The 24172-nt window shown below is 53.9% G+C and overlaps 2 protein-coding genes across 6 annotated transcripts in view; both read right to left on the bottom strand.

Annotated features, from left to right (window-relative positions):
* SLC9A3R1 (SLC9A3 regulator 1) overlaps window positions 1–2259 on the bottom strand; it is a 17246-nt gene extending 14987 nt beyond the window's left edge. Inside the window, exon 1 of the mRNA XM_029927981.1 lies at window positions 1553–2259. Coding sequence (XP_029783841.1) covers window positions 1553–2014 — 462 coding nt within the window. The 5' untranslated portion in view covers window positions 2015–2259. The remainder of the gene's footprint in view (window positions 1–1552) is intronic.
* A 1032-nt stretch (window positions 2260–3291) lies between these two features.
* RAB37 (RAB37, member RAS oncogene family) overlaps window positions 3292–24172 on the bottom strand; it is a 58298-nt gene continuing 37417 nt past the window's right edge. Inside the window, exons 1-10 of one of the 5 annotated variants that reach the window (XM_029928946.1) lie at window positions 23861–24092; window positions 15485–15595; window positions 8890–9000; window positions 7804–7845; window positions 7266–7332; window positions 7134–7186; window positions 5894–5959; window positions 5269–5325; window positions 5115–5191; window positions 3292–4923 (exon numbers count right to left, since the gene is read on the bottom strand). In XM_029928946.1, coding sequence (XP_029784806.1) covers window positions 4818–4923; window positions 5115–5191; window positions 5269–5325; window positions 5894–5959; window positions 7134–7186; window positions 7266–7332; window positions 7804–7845; window positions 8890–9000; window positions 15485–15595; window positions 23861–23911 — 741 coding nt within the window. In that variant the 5' untranslated portion in view covers window positions 23912–24092 and the 3' untranslated portion in view covers window positions 3292–4817. The other 4 variants (XM_029928945.1, XM_029928947.1, XM_029928948.1 and 1 more) reach the window with 4 other exon arrangements.

The following is a 24172-nucleotide window of genomic DNA, read 5'->3' as shown; positions in this document are numbered from 1 at the left end:
CTTGTGCCAGTGCCAAAGTCCAAAAAAAAAAAGGGTGGGGGGAATGGCAAACTGATGCACTCAGCTCAGCACAAAGTTCAAATTGGATTTCTGCCTGGGACCAGAGGTCACGGGTTCCAACTCCGTGGTGTCAAGCCCCTGTCAAGGATGCTCCCACCCCTCCCCCACCCTTGTCAATGCCAGCTTGGCAGTGGCAGGAAGCGGGAGCCTGGCGGCCATGGTATTCCCAACACCCGGCTCTGCTGGGCTCTGGCTGGACGGGGCTCCTGGTGACCTCACTTCCACCAAACCTGCTGGGCTTCTCCGGCTCCACCTTCTACCTGAAGGCTGAACAGTGCCCTTTCTCTGTCCAGGGAGGCTTCTGCTGGCACCATGGATACTCCTGCCACAGGCTGCCACCAGGTGGAGAGCTGGTGCAAGCCAAACGGGCCCCGAGAGGCCCAGCTCCCCATAATCTGCACCCCAAGGTCTCCCCCTTCACTCCCTGGGGACAGGAGGCTCTCATCACAACTCTTGTTTTGCTACTGCCCCTCCTGCAGCTGATCCAAACTGAGATGTTTGGGGGAAACACCAAACATGGGTAAAAAGTAACCAGCCGGCTTCCTGTCCGGGACTGGAGTGAGACAAGATGATGACAGGGCAAGACCACCTGCCCCCGGTGAGGGCTGCTGGCCTGGTGAGGGCTGCTGGCCTCCCCACGGCCCAGGGACACCGGACCACTCTCCCCTCCCTCCCCCCAGCTCTTCCCTTCCTCCAAAGTCCTCCCCTCCCATTGCCAGATACAAGCTAGCGCTTACTCCTCACATTCCTGAGACTCATAAATCCTCCTGGGTGGCAGAGCAGCCACCACCTCCGAGGTGCCTCTGCACCTCCTCCCCGCACCCCACCCCCACACTTCGCCCGGAGATGGCTGGGCTTCCTCTCTTCTTAAAAGTCACACTGTACTTCAGGAGGATGAAGTCCAGCCAGGCTGAGGTTAATGATACACACAACAGCCGGCGGGGGTGGGGGGAGGTGCGGGGAGAAGACTGTGGGCGACCCCTCCCCTTCTTGTGTCGATAAAGGGGCTGTTATTCCTCTTGCTTTTTGAAATCGGGGAGGCGGTCCCTTCACCCCAGCTTCAACTACCACCCACAGGGGCCGTGGAGGTAGATGGCACCTCTGGGGCGGCTGGGAGTCGGGGGGCCGAAGTGGGGCGGGATTGAGGGTTCCAAAGAACGGAACAGACACCGCCAAGAGAACCGAGAAAGGGGGACTGGACTCCCCTGAGCCGCTCTCTTTCACCCCCACTCCCAAATACCAAGGGGCAAGGCGCTCAGGATCCCAGCCCAGTCTGGGGAGGGAGGGGCGTGGGGGTGGCGGGACGCAGCCCCAATTCAGCAACTGCCAGTTTGACCTGTCGGCGGGCGGGCGGAAGCAGTCTCCCGCTGGAGGATCTAGTTTCAGAAAGACAAGGCAGGCGCGGGGTTGGGCGTCCGAGGGGCGCCTGGGTCTCTCCCTATCCCCCCTCCCACCTCTTTCCAATCGCCGCCCGGTCTCGGCCCACACTTACTGTCTCCGGACGGCTCTTCTCCGCCTCGCGCGGCTCTGGCGCGGCAGCCTGCGTCTCATTCTCGCTACCAGCCCCCTGTGCCTCGGCGGCGGCCGGCGGCTCGGCCTGCCCGGGCCCGTCTTGGGCTCGCAGCAGCTCCTCCCGGACCTGGACACCCAGCTTCTGCAGCCGCTCGTCCGTCTCGGGGTCGACCACCAGCAGGCGCACGGCGTTGAGTGCGCCGCGGATGCGGCTCACCACCTGCTGGTGGGTCTCCTTCTCTACGTTCTCGCCGTTCACTTCCACCAGCCGGTCTCCGGCCAGCAGCCCCGCCTTCTCAGCTGGCGAACCGGGCTCCACCAGCCGGATAAACTGGCCCACTTTGCCCTTCTCCCCGTGCAGGTGGAAGCCGTAGCCGTTCGGACCCTTCTCCAGGCAGCAGAGCCGGGGTAGGGGAGCCCCGGCCGCCACGTCCGCGCTCATCTCACCCGGCTCAGTGGTGCGACGCGGGGTCCCGTTGGGGGCTGGGGACGGGACGGTTCAGCCCTTCTTTCCGCCCTGTGGACCTGCTGGCGGGAGGGAGCGCAGGAGGGAATCCCTGCGCCGTCAGGCCGCTGAACTAGCAGGTGTGCGGCGAGCTGCGGCCGCGAACTGCTGGCAGTTGAAGGCGCAACGCGTGGACCAATCCCCACTCCGCGCGGCGTCTGAGCGCTCCCGAAACTGCTCCAGCCCCTTATTCCGGGGGCGGGGTCGCGCCGAGGGTGTGGACACCGAGACCCAATCAGAAGCCACAGACAGGGGCGCTCGGGCCGGGTGAATAATGCCGACCAATCGGAACGCTCAGAGGCGGGGCCCTGTGCTCAGCGCGGCGCCCCGCGGCGCGAGAAGAAAGAAGGCTCAGGAAGTGGAAGTGTTTGTTACCAAGAGGCCGGAGTTGAGGCGGGGGGCGGGGCAAGTTCCCCGTGCGGGGCGGAGGGGCCCTTACGGTCAGTTCTAGTTTTCCTACCTTTGGCGGGGATTGAAGAGAGCCAACATTTGGGTAAAGGACTCTTAACGTTTTAACACCCTTTAGCTGAAACTTTGTGTGCACTCCAGTGGGTGATTGGGAGCGACTGTTGCTGGGGAAACCGCCCCAGCTCTGGGGCTGCGGGGTCCTAGAAGTCTCAGGAACAAGACTAGGTGCACCTCCCACCCAACAAAGTTGTCTGAATAACGACACTTTCCCGTTTGTGGAGTCACTTTGCGTTGTCCAAGGACACGCTTACAGGGGTGTGGGCTCTCATCCCCGGGAGGTGGGGGGGGGATGGGGTGGGGGGGTGGGGGCGGAGAGGGAGTCTCTGTGGGCTCAGCAGGGAGCCCGGGTTTCTCTGGGTCTGTCCACTGAGGACAGGCCACCTAGGACAAGGGTACAAGTGGATGAACACTGGCGTCAGCGCGTTTGGCTAGGGATGTGGGGAAAGAGAGGCAGAGTCAGGTATCCAATCTCTGAGTACAGCCTGCAGAGGGTAAGCAGTCCTGGCTTTATTCAAAAGAAAAGAAAAAAAAACCCAACCAACAACACCCAAATTGGACCGTAAGATAAACCTTTCAACTCCAAGCTGAGGAGTGGCTGGGGAGCCGGTCGGTTAAGGGTGAGGTGAGCAGTTGGGGGCATTGAAGGATGAGGATCAAATGATTTGGGCAGTGCCAGTTCCCCTAACATGCATCATTTCAACATGTCCCCCTTCCATGCACACCTCAAAGAAGCAGCAGACAGGGTATACTTTCCAAATTCTGCAATTTAATTCTGAAAACACAAATGCAGCCCATGTGATTCGGTAACCTGTCTTGGGCCCCAGGAGAGCCCAGTGAGGTCAGATTCCTCCCTGATTCTCCTGGGAGAAGCCTCGGAGAGTTTCCTTATCAGGCCCAAGTTGGAGCCGCTGACTCTGCTCAGAGAGCAAGATTTCTGCCTTGAAAGCAAACGCAGTGGGCTCAGAAATGTGAAGTGTGTACTTCTTCCTCTCTCCTCTCCCCTGCCCCTGGCCTGGAGAACTAGAGTAAAGTGTCTCCAGGTCACGAGCAGGTACCGCATATCTCCTGTCCACCTCCGACTGCTGTAGTCAGGGAGCTGGGAGACCGGTGACCTTGGCCCCACATAAACTCCTTGCTGCCTCTCTCCTCACTCCAGTCTTACCCAAATGACCTTGTTTTGCACACTGTGTTGGTTTACCCAGAAATGGGTGACTTCTCACTCTCTAACTTGGCTCAAGGGGAGGGGAAGTGGAGCAGTTTTGGCCTTGGTTCTGGAAGAGAAAAGGCATGAGTGGTCAGGAAGGCGATAGCACTTGGGTTTGGGGGAATATGTGGGGTGCAGCGAGGTTTGATCAGTTCTGCCTCCCATCTGCTCCAGGAGTCAGGGATTTCCCCTTATCTGACTCTTAACCCAGTAGAAGCATGGTGGTGCTGGAAGTAGCCTGTGGGGCTGCATACGTGCCAAAGGTTTGGGACAGGAGGAAAACCTTTCCCTGGCTGTGACCTCAGGTGTCTAGGGGCACAAGCAAAAAGGTAGAGAAGACCAGGGATTCCGGGAGGTGGGGCTCCCCTGGGACCTGAAGTCCAGCGAACAGGAACAGCTTGTGGGCTGGAGGAAAAAGGACACACGTCCCAAGCGGGGCTAGGAAAGCCAGAAGCAGCCAAATGGAGAGACCTAGTCTGGGTCCCTCCTTCCTCCTGCACCACAGTGCCTGGTCACTGCCCGATCTCCATATCTCTTATCTTCCCTGAGCCTTGGTCTAGCTCCTGGCACACAGGCCCATCTTACTGGGGAAGACTGTTCCCTGGGAGCTGGAGGAAATGAAAGTTGGGGTCCGCTTAGCCTCTCCAGTTGAGGTGAGCGCGGGTCACTTCCTGCCCTCACGCTGCAGAAGTGCATCACTGCCCCCTGGTGCTGAGCTGGAGCAACACCACCTTTGTCAAGGCTAGGAGGGAACCTCAGTCCCCCAAGTCCAAGTGCCAGAAGGCAAAAGGGCCACTAGGTCCCTGCCTTGGTTTTCTGGTGCCCCGCTTCCCCCCTCCCTCCCTTTTTGTATTGCATTATGTATCATTAGGATGAAATAAATATTTTACCCTCCCCCAGGATGCAGGGAAGCTACAGGCACTAGGGTGGGGGGGGGAGTGCAGCTCCCACTTGGGAAGGGGCCGTCCACTGGGTCCCCCAACGCCCAGCCTCACAGAATAAACCAGATCTGGGGGAGAAGGCTGCATACGTGGGGGCCTCCGAAGCCCCCTTGCAGCCCCTTGGGATTCACAAGACGGAGCAGCAGCTGGGCCGTTTCTTCTGGGACTCCACAAAGTCTCGGATCTGGAAGCTGGGCCCATCGGGCTGCCACAGGGCTCTGTATTTCAGTTCCCTTGAAGAGGAAGAAGAAGTGGGCTGGCCGGGAGAGAACGCTGCACCCTCCCCACTGCCACGGCCTGGGGCTACTGGACGCAGCATGCACAACGCAGTTTGGCCAGGGGCTGGGCCAGGGGCCAGGCCCTACTGGATTCCCAGATGGTGCCACCCTGCCCTACACGGTTCTCTTCCTTGCTCAGCTCTTACTTGGCAATGGCCAGAAAGGCTAACTCCACATTCATGCCCGTCTTGGCGCTGGTCTCCATGAAGGGAACGCCGTACTCCTGCCAGGAAGAGAATGTCCTCAGGGCCAGGCTCTGGCCACCCCTACCTCTCACCCTGCCCAATGGCAGTCACTTACCCTGGCCAGTGTCTCTCCATCCTCCGAACGGATCACCCTTTCACTGCTCACATCTGCCTGTCAAGCCCAGATGGGTCACTCTGGAGAAGAAAATCTCCACCCCAGCTGGCCCCTCTCCTGCCCAGGCTGGCCCTTCTTTTGCCCAAGGAGCAGCCACTGCCTGCCCTCTGCTGGTGGCCTGTGGAACTGCGGGTGGTGGGATTGGCCCCCAGCCAGGGTTTCTGCCTTGTTCAGGCTGTTACCCAGCTCCCAGATGGGAAACTCTCCTTTGCAGGGGTGTGGTGACCAGCCTCAGAAGGTGACAGTAGTTGGGGCTAACCCTTGCTAGTTTTAGCTCCTCGTCTGTGACCGTACTTATCATGATCTAATGGAGGCTGAGCAGCTGAGCACCCGGGGATCTCTCAGACAGCACTTGGGCTTTTCCTGGAGCGGGGGCCATTTCCAAAGCTTTGAGAGGGCAGATGAGATGGGCTGAAGCTGCCAAATAAGTCTGACCCTTGCCCTGGAGTCTGGAAAGGAACCTGTGCCGGAAGGATGTCCAGCTAACCCTCTGGGGCAGCTATGGGGCTGGGTGGAGCTTGCGGTAGGGCAGTGGGGCAGGAGGTGCGCCGATGGGCTCGCTCACCTTGTTGCCAAGCAGCATGATCACCACATCCCTCTGGGCATACTCATGAATCTCAGTGAGCCAGGCCTGTGGGAGACCATGAGCTGAGCCAGGCCATGCCTGAGACCCAGCCCTTCTCCTCCCTGCTCTCCCCTGCCCTTTACTGCCCTGTTGGTTTTCCTGGGTTACTCACTGTCCTCCCTGAATTCTTTGATTTGCATCTTTGTTCTGGCCTCTCCAGTCTTGATTAGTCTTTCCCAGCCAACCCCAGACACTGACTGCAACTCCCCGTTCTACAGAAGATGGAGATGGCGAGTTTATGTCATAAATCAGCTGGGAGTCACCAGCGATTTCCTGGAGTGTCCTGTTGAGGATGCTAAGGACGCATCAGTGGTCAGTTTCAAAAATTCTGTGATTGGGGCGCCTGGGTGGCTCAGTTAGATAAGCATCTGACTTCGGCTCAGGTCATGATCTCACAGTTTGTGGGCTCAAGCCCCGTACTGGGCTCTGTGCTGACAGCAGACAGACAGAGTCTGGATCCTGCTTCAGATTCTGTGTCTACCTTTCTCCCCCGCCTCTCTCTGCCCCTCTCCTGCTTGTACTCTGTCTCTCCTTCTCAAAAATAAATAAACATTAAAAAAATACTGTGATCAATTAGTGATGTCTGCCAGGAGCATGAAGTCAGAGGTGGCAATGGGTGCCACAGATTTCCACCCTCTTTATAAGCTGTTTTATATCTGTATGTTTTGGTTCCTCCCCCCACCCCACCCCTGTTTGCTTTGAGGTCAGGCAGCTGGGAAAACTCTTTGGTGCTGTGCACACAGTCGGTGCTTGTACTTGCTGGATTTTTATCCCTACTCTCTTAATAGTTTGGCACGGACAGAACTACTCATGGCCTGAATCACTTTCTTGCAGCCTGGGCTGGATGTATGGATAGACTTTCCTGCGTGGGTTCTCCCTTTGGCCTCTGTGGGTAATTGTCCAGGGTGGAGATGGGTACTTTCTGAACACTTTGTCATGAAATGCACTCATGAATCACGGGCAGGGCTAAGCAGGTGGCACAGGCGCCCAACAGCCTGCCTGGCCTTTTATGCCCACGTGCTGCCCAGGAGCAGTTTATTACTTCTGAGTCACAGCTCAGGTGTTTTTCAAAAGGCAGCGGTGTTTTGTGCTCCACCCCTCTCCCATAAAGCAGGAAGCAGTCCTGGCCTGCAGAGGCCCCGCCTGGGCTGCTTCTGGGGGGCCTGTGGAGGGGACCTACCCGGATGTTGTCGAATGAAGACTTGTTGGTGATGTCGTAGAGCAGAAGCAAGGCTGCAGGGGGAAAGAGAGATCACACAGGGGATGTGGGACAGAAGGCTGGGCAGTCCAAGCGGGCTGGGGAAGGACTCACCCTGGGCATCTCGGTAATAGGCGTGGGTCACGCTGCGGAACCGCTCTTGCCCGGCGGTATCCCAGATCTAGGAAGGGACGGGCAAATGGTCAGAAGGAGGCGGTATGCAGGGGCTCCATGTGTGGGGAGGTGGGCTGTTTCCTGCTGTAGGTGCTCAGGGGGTTCAGAATCTCTGACGGTGTCCTGGCTGGGGGCGTTATTAAGTTCTCAAGCTCGGTCAGGCTACAGTCCCTTCCCTAGCCTAGGGGTTGGGGTTTTCCTGTCTCCTAGAGCATATGATGCCTGGGAACCTGGTGGTGGCAGGAGCTGGAGCAAGCCAAAGCTTGTCTGAAGGCGTGTGAGCTGCCTTGGGTAGAAGACAGGGTGCCTGGGAACTGTTTTTTCAACAGACATCAAACAAACAAAAAGCCGTTTCCTCAGGGCCCCACAGGAAATTGCCCCAGGCGGAGGGCAGGGCTGTGGCCCATCTGTGGTTTGGGTGAGGAGGGAGGGGCGGGCCCCACCATCCTTCTCCTTCCCCCCTAGCCTCTCTTCTCACCTGCAGCTTCACCCTGACACCATCCACAGTCACCACCTTGTTCTGAAAGAGAAAAGGGCAGACGGAGGGTGGATTTGGAAAGCAGGGGAGGCTGGGGTCCTAGGCATCCTGCAGAGCAGCAGACATGGCTCCCCAGGGCTAAAGGGGTGTGGTGAGCCCCAGAGACATCTCCGGTCAGATCACCCCTTCAGGGCAGCAGGACCCTGCCTCCAGATACCCCCATTAGAGTTCTCCCTTCTGGGGACTTGTCTGCGAGTATGCCAGAGCCAGAGCCCAAGAACCTGCCTGGCTCTCTCCAGGCCTCAGCAGGTGGCACAGGGCTGGGCACAGGGGGGAGCCCCGTCTCTTTCCCACTCCTACCAGTCTCTTCCGGAGCTCCGCCCCGTCCCGCCTGGGTGAGCCCTTAGAGGTACGATGCCCCCCAGCATCCAGGGCACCGCAGAGGCTGGGTGCGCAGAGTCAGGGTCGGCTTTCCTCTAGCTGCTCACAAGTTCTCCAGCGTGCAGCTTCTGGTCTCCTCCCTTTGAGAGGGAGGCACCCTGCCTCTGCATAGCCTCCTTCCCCCCACCCCCCAGCCTGGGTTAGGCCTTCCTCGGAACTGGGATCTTTGTGCTAAATCCCTGCTGCAGATCTGTAAAGATGGGTTCCTCAAAATGAGAGGGAGGGAGCCTGGTGAGTTGCTCTCTCCCCATAGGGCCAGCCTGGCTCTTCAACCTAGTGTAGTGCTGTGCTTCCAGGGGCTCCAGAAAGACAAGGAGACCTCCGAGACCTTGCCAGAGGGGCTCCGCTCAGGGGACAAACAGCAAGGAGACGGAAGGCCAGGAAACTCAGCTCACACCCTGCAATGTATCTGCCCTGCTCTGGGGGCAGAACTGTAAGACTTATCCTGCAGGTTGGCCAAGAGACCACCATGCCCAAACTCCTTGAACTGGGCCACCTCTGGGGTCCCTAGGCCAGCATCCCTGGACAGTGAGCCACAGCAGCTCTGAGGAGTCAGCTGCCCTGGCAGGGAGAGGACAGCACCCTGGGCCTGAGCTGCGGCCCCCCTGACTTGCTGCTGGCAGCGGGAGCCTACAGCCACCTCACCCTGAAGTCTATGCCGACGGTGGCTATGAAGGTCCCGGACAGGAAGGCCCCGTCTTTGAATTGGATCAGGAAACACGTTTTGCCAACGCCTGAGTCTCCCAGAAGCATCACCTAGGAGATGGGGGCAGAGGCAGTTAATGGGGAGTCGCGGCAAATTTCTGGGCATCCAGGGAGAGAGGCCCTGGGAAGAGGGACAGAGGACCAGGGGAGGATGCTGTCAGCACTGAGGGGCACCTGCTTCTGGAAAGCCTGCTGCCACCTTCTCCCTGCCCCTCCTCTCCACTCCTTGGCTCAGCTCATTTTTCAGGCTTTCCCTCTGACTCTGCGTCCTCACCCAATTTCCTGGAAGCCTGTGTTGAGACTCAGCACTAGCAGGTGAGCAGATGTGCTTGGTGGCCCCATTTATGTGGTCTAGACTCTGGCCACATTCTCCCCCTGCCACACCAATCTGGGATTCCTTCTCTGTCAGTGTGAATTCTACACACTGGGTGGATGGGGCTATTCTGCCCAGAAAGGAAGTGTTAATACCTTGGACAGGGATTCCCACCCACCAGAGGGTATCAGATCTGAAGGGGGCGGGCACTGCCCTGTGCAAGGGCATATTCTAAAATGATGACTGCTGGGTTTTTTTGTCACAACATTTACCTGGAAGTTTCTAATGACGTTTCATGCTTATAAAAGGGTTGCATGAGCCAGGGAGGGTTGAAATTCATACTGAAATGGGGAGACAATGAATTTGAGGTTCCTTCTGCAGAAACCTCCCAAGTGGGACAAATAGGTGCAAACTGGCATCCCTGGGTCCCTGTAGGGGAGGGAGCGTGTGTGTGTGTGTGTGTGTGTGTGTGTGTGTGTGTGTGTGTGTCTCCCCTTTATTGTATGGCCAGTCACTGCTCATCTATCTTCTTCTGAGGACAAGTGGAGGCAGGGGAAGGGAGCCCTCTGTCCAGTCATTCCTCAATCTTGGAGAACAGAGGTCTGGACCTAATGCTGAAACTTTCCCATTTGGTTGGTTACATACTTAAAGGATGGAGCATGGACTAGGTTGGAGTTACTTTTGAGGCTCCGACCTTGACAATGGAGCCTAAAGGCTTTCCTGCTGTGGACATGATGCACTGAGTTTGGCTAACTTTGGTGGAAAGGTAAAGGGTCTGAGCAAAAGGTATACGGAGGCTGGGGTCCTGGCTTATAAATGGCCTACTGACCGACTTGGGGAAGATTTCTTAACCCTTCTGTGGCATGGTTTCCACAGTGACTAGAAGGGAGGAAGGGTAATTTCATGAGGCCTCTTTAGAATCTGTTAACACCTAGGACCAATAAACTGCCTAAGACTTGGGGAAGAGTGGCCCAGGGTTGGGTACTGCCTGCCTGTGGCCCTCATTCCCTCTAACCGGGTGCAAGGAGCTCCAGCCAGGCTCTTCCCAGGCCGGCCTGCACTCAGTCTCCTGGGCCAAGCCTGGGGGGAAGCCCGCTGCTAGAGGCCAGGGGTCAGCTGGCCACAGATGCTGCTTGGCCCAGGGGAGACAGAGGGCTGTGGCTGGAGAACCCTCTGGAGCCCGCACTGCTCCATGGCTCCTGGGTCCTAGCCCTTGAGGGGGAAGACAGGAGGGAGGGTGATTCCAGCACACTTTTCAGATCACCACTGCCTTACCAAAAGATGCCCACCACCCACCCAGCCAGGCAATGCCACCAAACACAAATAACCGCCCAGCCTCGCCACCTCCTAGGCAAACAGCCCAGCTGGGTCATCAGGTCTGGAGGTCAGGCGGTCCCCACCAGCCTAGGGGCTGGCCCTTAGCAGCTCCCCCTCCCCTGAAGGCATAGGGCCCATTTCCTGCCACCAGCCCACACAGGACGCCTATCTTAACGGCTCTGGGTAAGTGACTTGCAAAGTGGCTTCCCTTGAAAAAAGGGGGGGCGGTTGGAGGCCTCAGCTCTTAGTGAGAGTGAGCCTGGGGTAGGGCTGGGGGAGGAAACCAAGGCACAGAAAGAGGCAGGTCTCCTTCCAGGCCGCCGCAGCACGAGGCAGGGCAGCCCCTCACTCATCCCCAAACTTACAGAAGATTGGAAGGTCTGTGCTCCCTCAGCACCTCTTTCAGAGTTCCCGGTACCTGCCTCTACCATGCGCCCCTGGGGTGGGGTGGGGAGGACAGACTGTCTCTCTGTCTGTCCTCCACCTTCACCTGCTTCTATGACAGGGCAGCCCTGCAGAGGGAACAGGCCCCTGAGAGCTGACTGCAGCTCCTGCACAGGGGACTTTTGATTAACCAACAAAATCATTCTCAGGTTCTACAAATTCCCAGGTGGGCCTGCATTTTGGTTGGCAACATCCTCCTGGAGGAAAGTAGGAGGCAGTGGTTGCAGGAGTGGAAAGGGAAGGGGTAGGCTTAGGGGCAGCTGGGGAACTAAAGAGATTCAGGCCTAAGGCCTTGAAACTGGACGTGAAGACTCAGCTAACAGTTTAGCTGGGAAAAAGGGCATATACGACAACTGCTCCGCCGCCAGGGGGCGTCCTCTCTGCGTCGCCAGGCATCCCTATTCCCCAGCATTTGGGATGCCTGTGCCCAGGACTGTTGGGCGCTTAACTTTTAAAGAGAAGCATGGGGTTCCCAGGAGATCATATCGACCAGGGTAGGGCAGAAGAAAATTGGGTTGGGGTCCCCTGTGTGGGGAGTCCGTCACTCCTGCCGACCTTCCTCTACCCACCCTCGCTGAGCCAGCCGAGACGTTGGCAGTCTCCACCCTTCCTCCCTGCTCCGGGAAACCCGGTTCCCTGGGGGAAGGGCTAAAAGGTAACGCAGACGCAGCCAGTGAGGGGCTTGGGCCAGGGTCTCCGGGCAAAGGGCGCGGGAAGGGGTGGCCCTCAGAGCCGGTTGGGGAGTCCCCAGTACTAGGGCACAGTGTCCACCCACCTTGCCCGTGACATCGTAGCTCGGACTGCAGGGCGGGGAGTGCGCGGGCCCCTCTCCATCCCGGGTGGCAGCGGCGCCAGACATGCCCGTCACGTCCCCTCGACGAGAGGTGAGCTAGAGCTGGTGGCGGGCGTGGGACAGCGCCGGGACCGCCCCGCCTTAGGCTCCACCCAATCTTCCCACCCTCTACAGCCCAGCCCGGACCCCTTCAGGCTCCTCCCTCCGTCCCGCCACCGCTAGGACACCTGCCTGGAGCCGCCTGTCTCGCGAGGGCGCGCACGACCGCAGGGTCAGCGCCAGAGGGGCAGGCGTGCCCCGATCAAATTGGCCCGGGTTTGTGCTCTCGGACGTGGGCCGAATCCAGCCCGAGGACCAGTCCCCAGAGGTCTCCAGCGGCCCGGGTTAGGTTCCCACGGGGAGCGGTCCCCGGAAGCCTAGCCTGTAGCGCAAGGTGCGGCCGCGCTGGGACCCGGGGTCCCGCGCCCGGGTTCCCGCTGCCGCTGCACAGAGCGGCCTGCAGGCGGCGCCCGACCCTGGGCGGCTGGCGGCCAATGGGCGTCCCCGGCTCGTGGTTGGGGATGGGGGTGAGTTGGGGTTGTGGGCTGGGGACGCCCCGGGGCAGCGGGGTGCGATTTTTGAGAGGCTGAGGGCATTCTGCAGACAGCGCTCAGGCAGTTTTGCTTTTGCTAATGCACCCCAGCCCGAGCTCCTCTGAATGTAATTTTATTTCCCCACCAACATCCCCCTTGCAGCACATTCACCTTTCGGGTTTTCGCGGCCCCTTGGTGGGTGCTAAGACTCTGACCTTTTAGTGCAGATCACCTCTCATTTCTCCCTAACCTGGTGGGCTGTGCTCAAAATGTCCCATCGTAGGAAAGCCTCCCGCCACCCCAGACCTCCCAATCTAGGGCGCCCCTGGAGGCAGGGCTCACCCTATTTGCGGGTGATCCTCAGCCCCTGGCCCTGAGCAGGCCTTCAATATTTAGTACGAAATGAATTCAGGGAGTCGTGTGTCATTGTGAGCAGAATCTCAAGGACATCCCAGGAATCGTGCAGCTCCTGGTGGCAGACAGTGGGGGTGCGCCCCGGGCGGCCCACCTTGGGCTCTGCCAACATTCTGCACAAGCACACACAGCTTACCATGGAACCGGGTGGGTGCGTTACAACGGGACTGATCGGAGGCTGTGTTGGGGGAGAGGGGCCTCTGTACCTTTTGACTTAGGTGCTGAGGGTAAAGGGCAAGGGGCAGGTGTGGCTCATGGGTGACTATCGGCCTGGTGGGGACTGTGTGTACACCTGCCACCGGCCCTGTGAGAGTTGACATCAGTTGGAGCTATGTTCTGGAGCTGGGCTGGCCATAACCTCTTGTATACATAGGGTGGGACCCAGAGAGCCATACAGGGGAGCGGAGACGCTGCCCCGAGCTCTGCAGAGGTGCTTTTATCACCCGCTCTTCGGAGGCAAGAGTCTCTTGCTGCAGCTGCCGCCCCAGGCCAGTCAGTGCCTCAGGCTCTGAGCCCTTGAGGGCTCACACGGGAACCCTGCACGGGCGAACGTTTTCAGAGCCAGAGGGGAATGGTCCAGGAGAAATGAGAGAGAGGAAGTGGCATGGCCCTTGGTCACCTTCCACTGCCAACCACACTGTTACAGCTGTCTTCAAAGCCTCTGTTGAGGTCCCAGCCCCTAGTCCCTCAGAATGTGACCTTGTGGGGTGGTTGCAGGTGTGATTAGTTAAGGGGAAGTCCTGCAGGAATAAAGTAGGCCCTTAATCCAATAGGACCGATGTCCTTGTAGGAAGAGGAGGGGCGCGCAGGGAGAACTGGGCATGTGAACACAGACAGAGAGATCGGAGTGGTGTATAGACGAGCCAACAGATGGCAAGCATCGCCGGGAGCCATCAGCAGCTGGAGGAGTCAAGGAAGGACCCCCTGCCCCCCTCCCCCCCCCCCCCCCCCCCCCCGCCCCGAGAGCCTTCAGAGGAAAATGTGGGCTTCTAACTTCCAGCTCTGTTGTTGGCTCAACCAAGACCCTCCTTTGTCCTGTGGCAGGTTTGGGGGAGCCAGCTCTGTCCTGTCAGCCTCCTTCAGGCTTTCAGTTAGATCACACACTTTCTTCCTTCTTAAGGGCCAGTTGCCCTTTCTTCTCTTACCAGGCGAGTGGCAAAATTTGGAGGTCCCACCCCTCTGCATCTGTGCAGTGTGAGTCACAGTCTTCACGCCCAGATCCACACCCACTTTCACTCCACTGTCCACCTCTGAGTCTGACAGGCAGAAGGATGGGCGTGGAGTGGGGGTGGGAGAAGGCTTGGGGCAGTGAGGGCTGCCCATGACCTTGTATGCTGAGGGGCAGCCTGGGCATGGGCCTGAGGTGGGGGATGCCTGGCATGGCAGCCTGGTCCAAGGCCTCAGGAATCATCTGGACAGCCTTGTTCTCCAGGGACTCAGTCCGGCCCTTCCCAGCACTCCAGGGCCCAGTCGTGGGAGAACCCTGGGCACTGGTGTCCCAGACTGGAGTCCAGGCCCTGGCACACTCACTGACCGGGCTCTCATCTCTGCTTTGCTCTGAAGCCTGGCCGTCATGAGTCCTTGCCTTCCTTGCTGTGATCCAGCCAGCAAGCCCAGTTTCTGGGGCTCCCCTTCTCTCTTGCTATCATCCTAGTCCCAAGTGTGGTCCCACAGGCCCTGTGCCCTGCTCTATACTGATCCTGGGGAGATCTAGGAAGAGACAGAGTGCTAAAAACAGAACTTTGACCCTTGGCCTGCCAGTTCCCTAGAACCCACGTGACAGTGTTAAAATTGGACTGTGCTTAAAATTTTAAGTCATCCCTTTGCCTTTCCATCTTTTTCTTGCCCTAGAAAGTAGACCTGAGCAATCTGTATTGAGACATCCTTTCTAGGGGTGCCTGGGTGGCTCAGTCGGTTAAGCATCCAACTTTGGCTCAGGTCATGATCTCGTGGTCCATGAGTTCAAGCCCCAGATCAGGCTCTGTGCTGACAGCTCAGAGCCTGGAGCCTGCTTCAGATTCTGTGTCTCCCCCTCTCTCTCTGCCCCTCAGCTGCTCATGCTCTGTCTCAAAATGAATAAATGTTAAAAAAAGGTATCTTTTCTAGGGGTGCCTGGCTGGCTCAGTGGTTAAGCATCTAACTCTTGATTTTAGCTGGAGCCCCACGCTGGGCTCCATGCTGACTGGGAGGAGCCTAAGTGGGATTCTCTCCCTCTCTCTCTCCCTCAAAATAAATAAACTTAAAAAAAGAGGTATTTTTTCTAGTTTCCAGTCATGTTCAGGCAATGTGGAGCCCCAGGAGATGTGGGAGCAAGGGGAGAGCAAGGTAGGAGGGAGCTGGCTTGCGTCCCAGACCAGCTCCCAGGAGGGTTGCCATGAGTTGCTGTGGTCCTCCACTGAGGGTCCCGGCTCCTGCCAGCCAGCTCTCTTCATGAAGCCTTTTGTTCCTGGGCTCTGGTGGTGGTACCCTCCCCTCATTTTTTTTAGGCTAGGGCTGGAATGGGGGCCCTGTGCTATGCACGGCCACTGCATAACCCCTCCTGCTTTCCCAGCACCCTGCTTGCACTGTGGTAAGTAGTCTTCTTATTAAAGCCCCCTGAACGATCCAGTGTGAGTGTCCACCTGCTTCCTGCTGGGACCCTCACAGAGACACACCAGGGCCCCCGAGTCTGGGAGGGCTTACTGTGAATCCGATGCCCACGGTGGCCGAGAAGGAGCCGGGGATGAACTTGCCCTGGTCGAACTGAACCAGCAGAGAAGTCTTCCCCACGCCACTGTCACCCACCAGGATGGTCTGAAAGGGAGCAAGAGAAGGGTGAGGGTCTGCAGTGTGCACTGGGCTTCTGAGATGCGGCGGGGGCTGTGGGAGCGGGACACACAGAAGTGCACAGGTGCACACACACATGCCAGACGTTTGATTTCCTAGCACGGTCACTGAAGGGGCACGAAAGCATAGGAGGAACCTTGTCACCTCATGTTGATAAACATCTGAAATGACCCTGAGAACTTGCCTCTTAGACTTCCAACCAAGAGGACATACTGACTGAGGCCCCACTGTGCGCTCTGTGGTCCCCACAGTGTGTTTGCACCAAGGCCATGCTTTTCTGAGCAGTTCCCAACCAAAGGCAGAGTATGGCAGGGACACTGAGGCAGGTCTGTTTCTGGGGGACACAGGATTCCCCTAATGGCTTGAGGATTACCTTACAGTTTTATAGATCCTTCCAGAGACTGTGTAGTAGTCTTGGACATTTTCACACAACCTTCCTGCCCTTGGGGTCATACCTGCATCATGATCTGTAGGCTCTCCCCACCTCTCTCAGCTTTCTATTTCTTTCATAAGGATGTGACCTAATAAAATCCCTGCACTTGTAATTCCCTTTGGCACCAGCTCCTTGGAAGAGAATGTCTGGAGATATGCCTTGGGAAGAGTTTATACTTGGCCCTGGAACAAGGCATTGGAGATACAATATTTCAAGGGGAACAGAGTTTCAGAAAGAAGGGCATGGCTACTTCTGTACATGGTGGAAGTGCTATATTTGGAAGAAAATAATAAATGATAGACAGAAAATATGTAAGCACCTGGAGGCTGGTGTTCAAGAGGCTCTCAAAGAAAGAAAGAAAGAAGGAAAGAAAGAAAGGAAGAATGAATGAGTGGGTAAATGCCTTAGTTTCAAAGTGGAGAAGAGCTTCTCTCTAAAGACAACCCCCCATGATCATCGGAAAGGCTTAAGAGATGCCAACTTTAGCTGGACTTATAAAACCATAAAGATATAAAAAACCAAAAATGTAAAAGCATAGTGATTGACGGTTCTCCCGGGGTTGGATCCATGGCCCCAACGCAGTTTGGCTCTGACAGTGGCACTGAACTGGCAGCAGGGCAAACATGGGATTGTTGGTGATGTTGACTTTGAATGTCCCTTGACTGGTCTCCCACACCCACTTCCCAAACCAAATTGATTCAGCTTTTATTTCCTCCTGGGTTAAAGGGCTCTATTTGCTTGTTGTGTTCAGTGGCTTTAATAATTTACGCCTCAGGGGTGTCTGGATGGCTCAGTCAGTTAAGTGTCTGACTTTAGCTTATGACGTGGTCTCACAGCCATGGGTTTGAGCCCCACATCTGGCTCTGTGCTGACAGCATGGAGCCTACTTGGGATTCTCTCTCTTTCCCTCTCTCTCTGCCCTTCCCTCATTCATACTTTCTCTCTCTCTCTCTCAAAAAAAAAATTTACATCTCAAATCCAACTTCCTCAGGCTTGAAGAAGGGCTTCCTAGTGAGACTATTCCAGAATGTAAAGGGTCAGTCCACTCATGTCCACCTTTTTCATTTACTAAAGGATGTAACATATTGACATTCTTTTCCCCTTTATCTTTTTCCTTTTGCTGGGGAAGGATTCCCTTTCTTCTCTCCTCATATGAAAACATTTCCATCTTCTTGAGACCTTCTCTGGTTTAGTGGGAACACAGTCCAGAGTGACAAGGTTCAGTATTTTAGTTCCTGAGGCAGCGGCAGGATGCTGCTGCCACGCTTTGGTGCAGAATTTCTGAGGATCCTACATTCAAACCTGGCTTCCAGGTTGGGAGGAAGATGTAGTTGTCAAGGTAGGAAGTAGGAAGATAGGACACACTTGATTCAATCATTAAATTAAAAAAAATACTTATGTATTTTTGAGAGAGAGGGAGACAAAGCATGAGTGGGGGAGGAGCAAAGGAAAAGGGAGACAGAATCTGAAGCAGGTTTTAGGCTCTGAGCTGTCAGCACAGAGCCTGATTCGGCGCTTGAACTCACAAACCTGAACCGAAGCTGGACGCTTAACCGACTGAGCCACCCAGGCACCCCTTGATTTGATCATTTTAAGGTTGATTTAGAACAATAAAATATTGAGACATATGGTCTATGGGCATCCATTTGTATTCTAAAAGTTACAGATAAGTCTGCCTATATCCATTACCTTAGATACATAATGGAATTATTCTCTCCACTCAACAGCTGCCAAGATTTTCCTGAAGTTTCTCCAGGTTGGCCCCAAATTTCACTGCTTGGAGAAGCTGAATGTCAACTTTGGATCCAGAATTCCCACTGCACCTTCCCTCCTCTAGAGCATTTGTGAGAATGTTAATTAATCGTGGTTCTAACAGAGACCTCTGTGCCAGTTTTGCCACCAAGTATTTTTGTTCTGGCTAAAGTCATTTGGTTTGTTTGTATTCGGCTCCATCCATCCCATAAAGAATTTGAGGTGGTTTACAACAAAACCGCCTACACCAGAAGACAGATAAAGACACCGCTTGGGTCCATCTTCCACCCCAGAGTGACCCGGCTTGTTCCTATATCTGAGTATTACATTTGTTTCTAGATTTCCTGGCAGCCGTGAGAAAATGGGAAACCAGACAGGGTGTGTAGTACTGACTGCCTGAGTCTTTTCAATCAGAGTATTTTCCGCCGGCATGCAAGGAGGAGAGGAATCTCTTATGTGGCTTCTTATACAAGGGACCTCGAGTGACAAAACGGGCAGGTGTGATTTTGCAGAAAATGCGAGGCTTCTCCGATAGCTTTTCTACTGACTCTTGCAAAAAGCCAGGGCCTGACATTCAATCGCTCTTCAGCTCAATGGGAGCTGGGCTAATGTCACCTAAGCGCCCTGCTTTCCTGTGACTTCCTGATTCGGAGGAACGCGTAGGTGAATGGAGGGGCTATCCTGGTTCCTAACTGGCTCTGAGCGACCTTCCTAACAAGACAGGGAATTCAGATGCCGTAAAGAAAAAGATCTGATAGATCTGACCGCACAGACGTAAAAATGTCCCGGTTGACAGAAGGTACCAAGATGAAGGGAGAGATGGTTGAGAGGAAATATTTGCAAGATATATGACAAAGGATTACTATAAAGAGCTCTCAGAAGAGAATCTCAGTAGGAAAGTGAATAAAGAATATGAGCAGGTAGATTTTGTGTGTGCAAATGTGTGTAAGTGTGTCAACTTGGCCAGCTATAGAGCATTGTTATTCAATTAAACACGAATCTATATGCTGCTGGGAAGGTATGTTGTAGATTATATATTACAGATATACAATCAGTTGACTTATAAATCTTTAATAATCTGGATGAGCCCCATCCAATTAAGTGAAAGAACTTAGAAAAAACTGAGGTTTCCCCGAGGAAGAAGAAATTCTGTTCAAAATTGCAGCCTCAGCTTCTGCCTGAGAATTGTCAGCCTGCCAACCCCCATAGTCACATAAACCAAGTCCTTGACTAAATATCTCTCCATATATTTCATCCTGGCATGTTTCTCTAAACCAATATAACATATAATGCTTTGTTAAAATATGGTAATAGCCAATATTGGCTAAGGACTAGACAAGCAGACACACACACACACGCTATTGGTGGGAGCACACATGGGGGCATTTTGAAGAGCAATTGACAATATCTATGTGAATTCCTTTGACTCAACAGTTCTATGGTTTTATTGGATGAGTTCACCAAGATATGTGTGCAAGGATGTTCATCGTAGCATTTGTAAGAGCAAATAATCCAGCAATTGGGGCTGCTTATATAAACTGTAGCATGTTCGTGCAATGCAATACTGTGAGGTCGATAAAGAATGGGGGAGGGGCTCCTGGCTGGCTGGCTCTGTTGGTAAAGCACGCAACTGATCTCAGGGTTGTGAGTTCAAGTCCCACGTTGGGTGTAGAGATTACTTAAAAAAAAAAACGGATGAGGTAAATCTATATGTGCTGTTTAGGAAAAATAATATTACGGAGTAAAAGAAGAAGGGGCAGGAAGACATGCTTGTGCGTGGACTCATGTTGACTTCACTTAGATAAGCAATAAATAATGGAATTAATTCTGTGGGTGTGTATGCTTTTCTATGGGGAGGGAGCAAAGACTGACAATGATTACCTCTGAGGTTCCGGGGTGGTGGGGCGGGGAATGGAGAGAAGCTTTTACTTTTTACTTTGTCTCTTTCTACCCTATTTATTTATTCACTTATTTTAATGTTTATTTTAGAGAGAGAGAGCGAGAGAGCAAGCATGGGCAAGCTGGGGAGGGGCAGAGAGAGAGAGAGGGAGACAGAGAATCTAAAGCAGGTTCCAGGCTTGGAGTTGTCAGCACAGAGCCTGACATGGGGTTCCATCCCACAAACCGTGAGATCACGACCTGAGCCGACATAGGACACTTAACCGACTGAACCACCCAGGTGCCTCATATCCTTTTTAAAAATGTTTATTTACTTTTGAGAGAACACAAGTGGGGTAGGGGCAGAGAGAGATGGGGACAGAGGATCCAAAGCAGGCTCTGCACTGTCAGCAGAGAGCATGATGCAGGGCTTGAACTCATGAACCACAAGATCATGACCGGAGCTGGAGTCGGATGCTCAACCAACTGAGCCACCCAGGTGCCCCAGCTTTCATTATCTTTTATTTTTTTAAATTTTATTTAAAAACAAATTTTTTATGTTCTTTATTTTATTTTTGAGAGAGAGAGAGAGAGTGCGTGAGCAAGGGAGGGTCAGGGAGAGAGAGAGATGCAGAATCCGAAGCAGCTCCAGTCTCTGAGCTAGCCATCAGCACAGAGCCTGATACGGGGCTCGAACCCACAAACTGTGAGATCATGACCTGAGCCAAAGTCGGATGCTCAACCGACTGAGCCACCCAGGTGCCCCTCATTATCTTTTAAAGAAAAGTGTTAATTGGAGTATTTCAGAGTGGGCATTATCCATCATGTTTTCTTTTTGTACTTTTCTATATTAAAAATCCCTAATAAGTGTAATAAACTGGTGATGAAGTAAATTCATACATGAGTGATCCTTTAGTTAACCTGGAATAATTGCTTTTCCACAGAAAAGAGTAAAACATTGATTTGGATATATATATACATATATATATATATGTATATATATATTGATTTGTATATATATATATATATAAATGCCCAGCACCGAGCCCAATGCAGAACTCACAACCCTGAGATCAAGACCTGAGCTAAGATCAAGAGTCTGATGCTTAACTAGTTGAGCCGCCCAGGCACCCTCACATACAGATATTTCCCACCAGTTGTCTTTGGGGTGATCAGGGGTGATTTAAAATGCATTCTTTATGTTCATTTATATTCCATTCTCCTTCCATAAGGAAGACACATTCCTTTGTAATTTGGAAATACGTCTGTATGTGTTGGAGGCATACTGTGCTGAGTAACGCTAATGAAAACAAACAGGAATGCCAATGTCTAGCCTAACTGTTGTTGAACAAATGCTTGGTTTCATTTTTTTCCAAATAAATCTAGCCCACTACTCGGTGCTTAAAAAAAGATCAAGTTCTCTGGACAGAGGGAGCCTGAATGGTAGCAATTTCACTTTGTCGATTTCGGCAGACCTTGGATACCTGAGGGGCGGGTGATAAAGCAACCTACGCTCTGTCCTCAGAAATCTTGGAGCTCCCTCACCTCGTACTGGCAGAGGTTAACCCACTCTTTGGAGACCTGTGTTTTTCTCAGAGAGAACCTTTGCCTCTGCCTGAGTACCTGGAGAAGATCTTGGTGGAGACTCAGTTTCCCATTCTATAGACTGCAGAAAAAGGGCATTAATTAGATCTAGAAAATGTGAAGGTCAGTGTTATCAGCGACTTGCTTTGCTAGACCAATTTCCAGTTCTTGATAAAACACTCTTTCATTTTGGGGGAACCTACTTTAGAAGTAGCCATGGAGTGGATACCTTGCTGACAACCAGCTCAAGGAATACTCTCTTATTAACTCTTGGATGCCAGGTTCCCTCTTCCTGGTGACACTGAACAGGATCGAAGGGCAGCTGGCGTCTCTCTCAGCCCCTCCAGCAGGAGGCAGGATGGCGTGCTTTATGAGCCAGACCTTGAACCCTGGCGTTGCTAATTGCTAGCACGTGATCTCAGACAAGTCCCTTGCTCTCTGAGCCTAGGTCTCTTTATCTGAAAACTGAGAATAACAATCGCCTTTCCTCTATATTTGTAGTGAGGATCTGATGTGATAACTATATAAAATATGGAGCATAGCACATAGTGGGTAGAAAAGATGAAGTGTGGTTGGGTCCCAGGTGAACTGAACGAGTTCAGAACGGTGGTCGAGATGATTATGGTTTGTGACGGTCTGCAGTTCCTCAGTAGACCTTACAGGGCCAGGGTAAGGATGACGACATGCTGAAAATGGTTCACTTGTTTATTTATTTGTTTTCTAAAAATTATTTATTGAGCATCTATTACATGCCGAATGTGCTTTTGGCCACTGGGGATACGGTTCTCATGGATCTTCTAATCCAGAGCGGGAGAGACCCAACAAAACAGTTCTATCAGTCAAGGACCTGCTCCACCAATGAACAGTTTGGGTTCTGACAATGTTGCAGTTAACAAGCCCAAGGTGACCAAGAGAAATAGCTTGAGCAACTCTCTCTTCCTTAAAACCACTCAATAAATGCATCAGCATACACATGCAGCACACATGCATACACAGGCATACATGTGTTCACACAAATTACCATGGCACACACATTGCGCGCACACATATATAACATACATGTGTGCACGCACAGCACTAGCAGCACAATACATGTATGTATGTGGAGCTCCCCAAGTGCCTACATATAAACACGGATGCCCCACACATGTGTTTATGCATGCGTGCATACCCATCCACAAGCACTCATATTCATGCAGGTACATGCGCGCACGCACACACACACACACACACACACACACACACACACACACCACACACACACACAGGTACTTTAGGGCAAGGGAACCTCAGATGATCCACCCAATCCTTTCACAGATGGAAACACGGGAACCCACGGAGGAAACTGACTCATGCAGAAGTCAAGGGCCAAGCAGGGACTAAGGCCTCCAGTAGGTCTTTGAGGATTCAGGGTCCCCAGAATAGCCTGACTTTCCTGTAGTCCCCAGAGGCATTCGCTTAGAGGAGCAGTCTTGCCACCACTCAGAGACACTCAGACAATTCTCTGTTTTTGATGCAAAAGGGAATCCTCCTTGGGTAAGCTGGGCCCAGGAGTGAGGGCTGGGCCACAGGCAGAACTTGGGGCACCTTAGATGTTGGGAACTCCTTACCAAATACGCCCAAGAAAGGAGATGTTACCCACAACTCTCAAAACATCTGCCCCCCGGTTTTTCAGGACCGCCCCAACTTGCTTAATTCCTCAGTCATTTCCCCTGGAAGACAAATAGCGTCCCCGTTTGCAGAGGCCAATGTCTCAGCGTAGCTGTGTGGTGCGCTGGGCAGACGACGGGCTGGTCTAGCAGTGGGGACAGAGGGCAGACCAGAGCCCTCCCTGGGGATTGTTGATCTCTGTGGTCTGGAGATATGTAAAGCAAAAGGCTGTCTCTGGCAACATCCGGGAAAAGCTGGGCTTATCAGCTGTTGTAATTTTCTATGCAAACAGGCCTCCTGCACACTGGCTCCTTCCTGATCAGGGTGAGAGGGGGCTTACGTCCCTTCTTGGGACTCACTCGATGTCACAAGGCATGTGTGGCACACAGCAAAAGTGGCTCCAGGAGCAGGGTAGGAGAAAGGTCTCTATCTGTTCTTAGCCTCCGTGCTCCACCCCAGGGCCTGCTGGGATCCTGCTGGGGAGGATGGGGGATGGGCATAAAGTTGTCAGGAAGAAGGAGTAAGGCAGGCAAAGCTACTGTTGCCCTTCTTCCTGCTTCCACGGGTCATCATTGTAAGGAGGGGGGTGTGGAGCAACGGGATAATAGTCATGAGCAATGAACCACTGTCTTTAGGAAGGAGCCCCTGGTAGAACCGACAAGTATCTGGAAGATTCAGGCTGGTATCAACATCCACAAGCCTTCACGTGGTGGTCTGGGGCACAGTAACGAGGGTTTCCCGCATGCTCTGAGGACAGAGCCCCCTCTGGCCCATTGGACCGTGGCTTCCCTGCTCACATCCCCCTACTCTTTTCACCCTTTTCTTTGAAGTCTGGGGTTTGATACCCTCCACCCCCTCATTCCAATCTCTGGTCTAGAATTTCCCCTCTGGCTTTCAGGCTTTGGCCCAACCCCCCCCACAGCTGAGCTCCTTACCTTCTGGGCTCCCGAAGCTGCACCTGAAATTCCGTGTTTCTGCCATTGCATCCCTCAGTCTTGGCTCTCCAAGGCCTCTGGGATGGAGCTGGGCTCCCTCTGCCCAGTCTTCCCACAAGAGGAGAATTGGGTAAGAGCCACCCCGACCCATTGGTCTGAGTCTGCAAATTTCTACAAGGCCTAGAAGAAGTGGCAGAGTCCTCTTTTTTAGAGAATCCTTCATGGCTGCAGACAGGAAGGTATTTCTCAAAAGCTTATTCATGATCACTGAGACTTATTTCATTGCTTGCTGCCCTGAGATTTCACCCATTC

The sequence above is a fragment of the Suricata suricatta genome, chromosome 17 (assembly GCF_006229205.1).
Source record: "Suricata suricatta isolate VVHF042 chromosome 17, meerkat_22Aug2017_6uvM2_HiC, whole genome shotgun sequence".
Taxonomy (NCBI): Eukaryota; Metazoa; Chordata; class Mammalia; order Carnivora; family Herpestidae; genus Suricata; species Suricata suricatta.
Note: the sequence above shows the minus strand (reverse complement) of the source record. Positions and strands in the feature narration are given on the sequence as shown.